Raw genomic sequence first — 10,489 nt, 5'->3', positions numbered from 1 at the left:
TGCCTCCATTGTCTATCGGGACGTTACTCTGCTTCCTCCGGGTCCCTTTTCTGTTCATGACTTCAGGTGGAATTTGGCCTTGATCCTTTTCTATGGTTTATTCGATTGTGAAACGATCCGTCCCGGCTTTTTGGATTAAGGTACGCTCAGGAAAGATTTTCAGCCTTCACCGAGCCCCCTCTTCTGTTGCTTTTGTGCGGAGCTTGCCTTCTGGTGCTTCCTGCCTCTGCCCTTATTCTCTCTTGGGTCCTGGCCATCTCTTTCTTTCCTGGTCTCCAAATCTGGTAGCGTCTTGCACGTTCCCACATGGCCGACAAAGACCCCAGAGGAACGCAGTCTCTTTGGTCCCTGTGCTGCTCAATTCTGCTTTTAGTGTGGGGCCCTGTCCTAGAAGAAAGCAGGCAGCCTCGAGCCCACAGGGCTGCCCTGCTCCAGCCCTTTCAGGGGCCCTTCCCGCAGGCCCTCACACGAACCCGCTGCTGGGGGAGGACAAAACTGCTCCTTCCCCCGGCCTCAGCTGACGTTTTCAGATCAGCCGCCCTTCTTCAGTCATCCCCCGCTGCCTGTCTTGGGCTCACCATATACTAGCCTGTTCCTTTTCCTCCTATGAAAATGCTAATCTCGCGGAAGTGTTTGGTTTGCCCCACCCGCTTGGATTCTGGGGCTCATTTGTGATCTGCTTCCGTTTCAAGTATCCTCTGGGTTTTTGGTTCTGCTACCGAGGGGTGGTTTTTACATGTAGTTTTGGAGAGACTGAAAACTATGCCTCCGCCAACAACCACCTGCTCTTTTTGTGTTGAATTTCAATTTTTAATGATTTTGTCTTCAAATTCTAGCACCGTCTTACATGGTCCTACAGAGACCCCCAGAACTAACACAATCCAGCCCAGTACGTGTATCCCAGAACCAGCTGACAACTGGTAACTCCCGGGGAACCTGGATCTAGAATTCTCTTGTGACCTGTAGGGAGAGTTCCTTCCCCTGGGAAACCGGGGTTATGACCCCTGAGTAGAGCTTGTCCCTGATGTGTGTTCCCTTCGTCACACCTCTGGGGTTTTGTGTGGATGCCACCCGGGAACCGTGAGCTCCAGGAAGCAGGGACCACACACACTTCAGCTCTGTATCCGCAGGCCCCAGCACCACGCCTGGGATGGGGACCTCATACACGTCTCCCGAGAGAAGGCATTTGAGCTCAATGAGGCTTGCAGCTGTATCACATAACCAAAAGGATTCAAAAAATAATTCTTAAAACCAATTCATACTCATGGTAGAAAACTCAGAAAATACAACAACAACAAAAAAGCATATAGAAAATATTTACCTATAATCTCATCCCCCAAAGAGAACGACTCTTACCCTTTCGGCGTGTTTAAACCACACAGTTTGGAGAACATTGTAGACCGTTTTAGCCGTTTCCCCCTGTATTCTTCTTCTAGCGCTACCTGATGGCTCTTCATTATTTCAGTGTGTGATAAAAGCAATTTCGGCGCAAAATTAAAGGCATCCCTGAAACAACGAAGACAGGTGTCCGCAGACTGCCTGCTGGTTCCTGACAGGACACGCAGCACAAGGGGACTGGGGCACGCTCCGAGCTCCGAGCGGCGTCAGGGCAAAACCCTTCTTACTAGAACGAGCATCCGGACTCGTCGCCAGACGCCAGCCCCACAAGTCCCAGTAGGTGGCGGAACAGGCCGCTGGCGGCGCTTCTCCAGCTCCAGGGGCCGCACCGTCACCGCCAGGGGCCTGAGCTGGGGAGCGGCCCGGTCACCTGCATTCCCGACAAGTGCCAGGTGATCCTGACGCAGGTTGGGAGCTTTGGGCGACAGGGTCCCTGCAGACCGGCCCGAAGCCGCAGCACTCACCCGGGGCCCGGGCACCGCGGCAGCTGACTCTGCAGCCGTCTTAGGAGCACAGCGAGTAACAGACGTCCTGCTCCAGTCTCGTAGGGGCGGCGGGAAGGAGGGAGGAGAATAAGGCTCCGTTTGCTGCTCCTGCCTCCATTTCCTTCCTGACCCGCGGCCTTCACGTTGGTTTCTCTGATCCTGCCTCGGAGTCCGAGCGCGGGCCCTTAAAGCCTGACGAGCGAACAGCTCGAGTCGCCTTACGGCTAAGTCTGCTGAACCACCGAACTCAGGAACGTCCGCTCTCCTCAAACTCTCGGAGGAAAAATCGTCTCGGAACCCAAGGCCCGAGACACAGAAGCGCACCAGACCACCTCCTCCCGGGCTCTGCAGGAGCAAAAGTAAAACACTAGTGTCTGCACTCGGTTGCCTCTTGGGCTTAAACATGGTTAATTCTGGAAGAAAACCTTGGTTCAGGACTGTCCATATTTTCCTCGACATACTACCGATCACTTGTGATACACCTGCATTAGGAAAATATTAAATTAAGAACACTGCTGCTCTGCTTTATATCCAGCTCGGCCGATCAGCTCTCTTCAGCAGGTCTCGGTCTTACCAGACCTACCTCAAGGGAGAACGTCTATCTGTGGCCTAACACATTAGCCACCGGGATGTTCACAGTAACTGCTGATAGGTTTGCTTTCAACACATGCCTTGGCTTTAATTATTATTTCTAAGTTAGTTATGCCTAGATGAATGAAATTTTATTTCTGACCTTAATTCATCTCAAATGTTTCCCAAGTAAATATTTGAAAGTATAATAAAAGTGTGAAAGATGCACAGAATTCATGTACAATCACACGTAAAAAAATGTTTCCTGTCTTCATATAAAGACAAAAAATGTCAAAAAAAAAAAAGACAAAAAATGTCAATTAAAGCAACCTTAAGATGCCCTTATACCTACTAAATTGGTAAACATAATTAAAGTAACCAACCTTCCCATTAAACTAATTGCTACAAAAATGACTTTATAAAATCCTACAAACTACGTAGGTTACATCAATATAAAATATAATTATGGCAATACCTCTGTGATGCTTTCCAGTTAACGTAGGAATTAGCAGATAAACTGTTGAATTCTTTGTCCAACAAGAGTTGATTCATATGGACAGTATGATTTATTGTTTATTTTTTAACCAAATACCTCAGTAATTTCTAATGGCTTTGCAGTAATGTGTATCAAATAAGCAGCTCTGGAAAACTGATAAGCATTTTTCAAGTGGTATTAAAAAGCCACACTGATGGATATATAATAATAAATGTATCTCATTTTTTAAATTTTTTTTTTAATTTTTATTTATTTATGATAGTCACACAGAGAGAGAGAGAGGCAGAGACACAGGCAGAGGGAGAAGCAGGCTCCATGCACCAGGAGCCCGACGTGGGATTCGATCCCGGGTCTCCAAGATCGCGCCCTGGGCCAAAGGCAGGCGCCAAACCGCTGCGCCACCCAGGGATCCCTGTATCTCATAGTTAATTAAAAAAAAACACTCAAGGCTGATGATGTGAAACATTGTTATTTAATCGAGCGAGGTGACAACATAAATCCCTTTAACTCATTTGGAAGGCCGTAGGAGAAATATGATGCAAAAGCCATGAAATGTTCCTTCCTTGACACAGAGGAGGTCTCTGGGGAGCCAGAAATGATCTTTCTTGATTTTGACGGTCCTTAGACGGGTGTTCACTCTAACTGTTCAATGAACTGGGTGCTTTATGCACTCTTCCCCATGACAAAAAATGTTCAGAAAGAATTCTTTGCTTTTACCGATGCGTCTTCTACCGGGAGTTTGTTCTAAGAAAATATGTACAGAGAAGTTCTCTGTAGCATTGTCTAGAAGCAAAACTGGAAGCTACCTAATTATAAACCAAAACAGGAATGGGTTATCAAATTATAATAATAAAAGAATACTACAAAGTACTAAGGTAACTGAAAATACCTAAAGCACATTTTTGACAATAAAATGCAATGATTTGTAATCATATAAATCTATACTTATGTGCCTAAGGATTAGAAGAGACTATTAAAAATTATGATATAGGAGCTCTGGGGTATTTTCTCCATAAATGTCTTACTGTTAGATTATCTTTACCACAATGAGAGCAGAACATGTGGTTCAAATGCAAAGGACAGGAACATCCCGCTGGCAAGGACTACCCATGTCTAATCACGGAATGATCATCAAACATTCCGCCCAAGTGTTCTCAGAACAACTTAGATGTTTATAGGCTCTGGCACAACAGGGCAGTCTAAGAGCAAGGGCTGTGTGTCACTGGCCTTTCATTTTGCTTCCATGCACTGATACTCTCAAAAGTTATGTTTCTTCCAGTTAATGTAGCCCCTAAGATGATCCGCGGAGCTTATTTAAAAAATATCTTCCCAAGCACTGAGTCTTATGTAATAATTCAACCTTATAAACAGTGTTGCTGGGCAGAATTTTGAAAAATGTTATGGATCAAGGGTGAAAGTTAATGGCTTGCCAACTGCAAAAGGTACAACGTGATGAACTGCCAACAAGATTGCCCAACTCACTACCCTGGGCAAAAAGGCGGAGTCAGGCTGAGTCAGGGAGGGAGGCCAGCTGAGGCTCTGAAGACAGTGGGAGGTCAGTGGGATCCTAAAGGCTGGCTCTGGGAGCGGGAGAAAGGATCACGGGGGCTTTTCCAGGTGGATGGGAGAAGACCAAAGTGCAAAGTCAGGAAAAGAGCAAGAACCGTTTGGAGGGATGACTGGGACTCAATTATGGATAGGTTAATAAATCTGGGCTAGACACACCCTGCTGGTAACAGAAAGTCAGCGAGGTGGTTTCAACAGGGAAGCCATGTGCTCAAAGGAGTGGTTGGCGAGATGCCCCGGACGCAGAGTGCCAACGGCTTTGGAGGCCCACACGAGGGCAGAGGGGGAGGGAAAGGGGGGGGAGTCTAGGATCTGGGTCTGTGGAGGCTAACACTCTGGGCCCAGCTTCCTCCCCACCACTCACTACTGCTCCAAGCAATCAGCCACTTACCCAGCCTCGATTCACTCCTGTGTAACAGAAGTGACATTCTGCCCTAGGACAGTGCTGCTGGGGATCAAAGGCACAGGACCACGTTTGGTGAACAAGGAGTCCTACACTTTCAAGTTAAAAAGAATGAACCAACTAGGGGATGGGCTGAGTAGCGGAGGGAGGAAGACAATCCCAAGATCTGGAAGCTGCATTAATGGTACAACACTCCCCCCCCCCCCCCCCCCCCGGCCCAATCTACTCATGAAGGTCGCCCAAATTCCTTCCTTGCATTTGACTTTTCAATGTACCATTTTCCTCTTGGATCTCATTCAAAAACCGCTGCAACGTTGGGGTTACAATCTAGAACATGCAAAAACAGTACACGCACAAGCCACTTCAGATGACACGAGAGGCAGTTTCATTTCTAAAAACACATTCTAAAACGCAATTGCTCTCGCAAAGATCCATCCGAATTTGTTGGGGAAAGAAGGTGAGAAGTTACTACAAAAGTTATTTTTAAGGAAATGCAGCTTTATTACTTTCAAGTACAAACAATAACTTGGACTTGACTAACCAAATGTTGCCTAATTGAGAGAACCTGCCTTAATGTATAGAAACCGATGATTTATAGTTAGCACAATCCCCCGTGGTAGAAGAATGCTTCCGTGATGCATGAAAATACCTTCTCGTCTTAGAGACTTCTTGTCCCACGTTCGCTGCACTATCTGCTTAAGCAATCCCTTCTCCCCCCACCCCACAGGCCCTTCAGATAGAGACTTCACCTCTTTTCCTTAGATCACAACATACATCAAATTAGTGAAACAAGAGTTTATACATTTTTTTTTTACCACACTGCCACAGATGTTGGTGAGACCAGTCTTTTTCAAACCTGAGCGTTCCCATCAAGAGTACTAAACCTAAATTAGTAAAATGTCTGTTCACAATGTGAATACAAGGACACAATATGTGAGCATCAGTCATCTGAATTAATAATTTTCCCGGTTTAAATATGCAAAGACATTTTTATCTGAGCACATTCATGAATAGTAGTAGCTGGGTTCTTTCAACTGCAATAATCCAGTGGGGTTACACTCCTCAGGACTCTGATACTAAGCAACTACAGCTCCCCGATAGGGAAGACGGGAAACACATTGAAACAACTTGACAGCAAACATTCATCGGCACTGAGCATGAGCACTGAGCGTGATTAGGGAGTGGTGCAAAGACTATCCAGGGCTGGAGGATTTATTCTGGAAAAACCACTCACTTTCCTAGAGTAGTCACAAAGGAACCTCTGATGAGACAATGTCAAAGATGGCTAGTGGGCATTTCTATAAAAAATGCTAACTGCTCTTTCCATCAGATGCTCTAGCCGGGGACTGCATAATTCTCAAGGCGGTCTTGGCTGTCTTAAAAATACCTTAGCAAGCACCAGCATAACCAGGTAGGAAGTCTGTGTCAAGGGGCCAGACCTAAGGAACTTCCCCACCCTGAAAGACTGTGTCCCTAAAGGCAAGGGTGACCATGTGCCCTGCCACGGCCTGCACCCTAGAGCAATGATCTGATTCTGCACACTTCCTGCTGAGAAAGGCACTTGCAGGCCACCTCGGCCTGCAAGAGGCCCAGTGGAGGAGGCCCAGAGACTGGTAGTTATAGCGAAGATTCACCTCTAGGTTCCCAAGAAGCCAGGGCACACAGCTTCAGGGGGCTGGCTGGGTTTGGTCAAAGCAATGTTGTAAATAAAGCCCTGCTCCACCATCCTTAGCTACTTCTATTACGTCAAAATGCCTAACCTAACAAACAACTTCTTCTTGTCTAAAATAATACTGTTTCCAAAAATATTTTTCTCCCTAAGATGTTTTATAAATGCAGAGCAGTAATCACTCTCCTGAGAACACACACTAGAATGATTACATAATCCTCACTCATGCTTTACTATGTGTCTGCAATGGCCAGAATGATCTTTTTTTTTTTTTAACTATGAAAAATGAAGTACAATCCTTAAAACTTAATAGCAATATTCCCCTACTTTCCACTAATGAGAAGCTATCCAAACCTGGGTACGTTTCCTGTGGAACTTTTCAGTCTAGCCTCAACCCTTAAAGTCTTTCTTCCTATCTCTCCGATTGGTCTAAAGGTCAGTTTAGGACCAGTTTTGACAAATTTGACTTACTACTTCAAGTAATGGGGCTGGAGGAAATTAGCTCCCTTTGGAATGTTACAACCTCCCACCATTCAGCTTTCCCAGACCCCCATCCTCACCCTGGAGCCTGAAGTTGTTTCTGTGCCCCTTACGAGCCTAAGCAGAGAGGAGCCAGCGCTTCACCTCCACCACATATCCTCACTCAAGAAATCCAATGCCCATTAAAAAAGAAAAGAAAAGAAAAGAAAAGAAAAAAAAAAGATAGGAGTTATCTGCTCATGACTTTATGAATTTTTTGGGAATGAGAATGTTCACCAAAAAAAAAAAGGGGGGGGGGGGGAGGAAAGGCAATTTCCTCCTGTCTGAGCTAAAGAAGCAGAAGTCAGCGGGCATGGCCCCTGAGCATGGAAGGGGACTACATCACTCAGCTTAGCTATCCCCTAACCACTTCTCTCACTGACCCTCCACTTCATTTTTTTAAGGATGTGTTAGCATTTCATTTTTTAAAAAGCTGGCACTTGTATGAATAAACTCAGCATCTATAAAGCAATTAAATAAAATGCCCGGGCGAAACGAAGGCCTCTGTGAGGAAGACTCACTGCAACCACTGCCTCACTGCTGTCAAATCGGCTGCAGGAAGCCACCACCCGGAGGTAACTTCGGTACCCAGTGAAAACTGAAATAGGACGTGCCATACAAGTTCCAGGTTTGTCATTTTCAAAGTTTCCACAAACTATAATGACTTTCCCTGTGAAAACTGCTGGATGTATCTGGAAGTGAGGTGGGAGTAGGGATGGTCATCAGATCAGTGACCTCAGGTATCTGTTCAGGTCGGAGGAAGAGGAGGAGGCATCCGCCTTCATCACTGCCCATGTCTCCTGAAGCTCCTGCAAAACAGACTCCAGCTGCAGTTCTGGTTCCATTTCTTGGAAGACCGAGCGGAGCTCACGCACACAACTTGCATGAGATGGACTGGGGACGGAGAAGACAGTACTCTTGCCTAATCCCCTAGGAGTCCCCTACACCCGTCCTGAAAACTGACCACCGATCCCCTAGAGTATTAACTTCATGGCATTCAGAGGTCCCCCGTCAGGCTTGGTGCTCCTGTGGATTCTGGACAGCTGAGTCCCCACCGGGGTTGGCTTCCTCCTCAGCTCTGCCAGCAAGCCCTCTGCCCACCTGCGAAGTGGGTATGCTTTATATTCACACCAGCGAGAATGAGTCACTCATACTCCCAGGCAGAGGCTACAACTGGGTTCCAGTTTGTGTGTTCATCTTCAACTACTTTTCTGTTGTGTGCAGATGAAATATGCCCCCTCATTTCCTGTAAATAGCTGAAGTGTCCTGGGGCTAGCTCCCTCTAGTCTCTCCCTAATGTTTGTGACAATTAATGTTCAAATATTCCCATTGCCGATCTCAGAAATACATAACTTCACAAGAATGAGAGGGTGGAGGATACAAACTGGCAGCTCATAGACAAACTTTGTTTAGCTCACTGTATTTTAAACTATCTTCAAGTAGCTGTCAACATTTTAAAAATCAGGAGATTTCAAGCAAAAATCTGATTTCCACTTCCTCCTGAAAAAATCCTAAGACCTGCCACCACTGGGCTCACCTCTACCTAACACTCAGAGCTGAGTAACTGCCCCATTAGATAGGCCTTTCATGATTCAGCACAACCCTGTCCAACACGCTTCAATCATTTATGTCATGTGCATGGCTGCCTTGGGCATCTGAGCTTGTGAACCCTAATCTAGGGCAATTCCTCCATTTTAATATGGAGAAAATGAGGGTCCAGGGATAGAAAGTTAATCTGCCTGAAGCCACACATCAGGCTAGAGGCAAAGGAGCAAGAAAAATCAAGTTCAGGTGTCTCTCTTTGTAAGACCGCCCATTCTGCCTAAAGAACCATGATTCCCCTTAGCATTTCATCCACTCGGCTAACATTTTTCTAGGTGGAATCTGTTCTATTTTCTACATTCCCTCTTTATCTATCCTTTTCATATATCTGGTTTGCTTAAGGATACTAACTTTGTACCAATGATTTCATTTCAATATTTTCTTCAACTCAAAAGAAATAATGAATTGGGACAAAATTGAATTATCAACTTTTGCCCACATGTCAGCAGACGCAGGACCCAAAGTTTAGAAAACACTTAGCTTAACACCTGACTACACAGACAGGGAAAAAGGGGCCCAGGGAAGTGATAAACCGAGGCTGCAGGGACCCTGGGTAACATAGCTGGTCCTCAATCTTCAGGCTCTGTGCTCTTTCTACTACATCACATCCCCCTCGTGCACTCACCCAGGCGGCAGGGACCGAGGCCCAGCTCGCTCCGTGCAGAAACAAAAACCACAGAAATCCCTTATATCTCAGACATGGCCAACCTTGACTCTGCCAAGTACTAGGGTTTAGACTGTGTTGTGAACAATCAATTTGTAGAACTTGCTTTGTCCTGGAAGACAGACCTTCTTTAGAACTGGTATTTGGTGGAGAGTTTATGAATGTCACGGGACTCAGTGGTCTTTGTAACACTGACTGTTATAAAAGCTAAGCCCCATGTGAGAGAAGTTGCTGGAACATCGTAGCACCTTTGCTTCAACTTCAAAAGAAAAAAGGCGATGGTAAAAGCTTTAATAATAGACTGATGTGTTTTTATATATAGGCAACCAATTAGCAGGTTAATGAACCATTTAACTTTCTTTACTGAAAACCAATATTCAAGAAAGATGAACCCTCAATGCATCCTCTTATACTGACCAACGTAACTAAGTACAAATGAAGTCAATGGTGTACCCCGTTAGCATGCTGTGCTGTGTGTCAAGAAAACAAGCCCTCCCCCGCCCCGAGCCCTGGCCCCCTGGCAAACACAGATAAATGATTGTGCACTGCGCGACGATACCGTTAGGTGAGAGCTTTGGTTCATGCAGTCGGCTGCCAGAGGTCACACTGAAACCCCGCAGCCCCGGCACCCACAGTCGGCGGTGGCCAGCGCGTGGCGTCAGCCGTGCTCCTTCCACAACACCAGATGAATACTGTGGTCGGGCATGCTGGTGGCGAAGACCAGGCCCGTGTCATTGTGCCCATCCAGTCCATTGAGCCAGGACGCTTCGCCCGCCAGGAAGCTCGAGCCTCTCTTTGATTTCCGGTACTCTGGCAGGGGCCAGCGGCTAATCAGGCTCTCGGTCCGCAAGTCCATGATGTACAGGTAGCGGTTGTCAAACAGCAGGGCAAAGATATCTCCAAAGCCAAGCAAGGCCAAGTTTGCTATCTCGGGAGTCTTGATGACCCTACAAAGACGAGAGTTTCGAAACATGAACCAGAAGGCCATCTTACTTCTGATTCTGCCACCGCAATCTTTTCTGGAGACATATAAAAACCAATACAAAATCCAAGAAAATGAAAGTTTTCAATAAAATGAAAACAGACAAAAAGCTGTACTTCCTTAAGGGGAGGGGAA

At 46.2% G+C, this 10,489-nt stretch overlaps 1 protein-coding gene across 4 annotated transcripts in view; it reads right to left on the bottom strand.

Moving 5' to 3' along the window:
- Positions 1 to 5,395: 5,395 nt before the first annotated feature.
- Positions 5,396 to 10,489, bottom strand: part of FBXW2 (F-box and WD repeat domain containing 2) — a 28,151-nt gene continuing 23,057 nt past the window's right edge. For all 4 annotated transcript variants that reach the window (XM_072727506.1, XM_072727508.1, XM_072727509.1 and 1 more), the window contains one exon: positions 5,396 to 10,319. In XM_072727506.1, the coding sequence (XP_072583607.1) occupies positions 10,031 to 10,319 (289 nt within the window). In that variant the 3' untranslated portion in view covers positions 5,396 to 10,030. The remainder of the gene's footprint in view (positions 10,320 to 10,489) is intronic.

This window comes from Vulpes vulpes, chromosome 12, assembly GCF_048418805.1.
Source record: "Vulpes vulpes isolate BD-2025 chromosome 12, VulVul3, whole genome shotgun sequence".
NCBI classification, from domain to species: Eukaryota; Metazoa; Chordata; class Mammalia; order Carnivora; family Canidae; genus Vulpes; species Vulpes vulpes.
The sequence above is the reverse complement of the archived record's forward strand: the minus strand, read 5'-3'. Positions and strand labels throughout refer to the sequence as shown.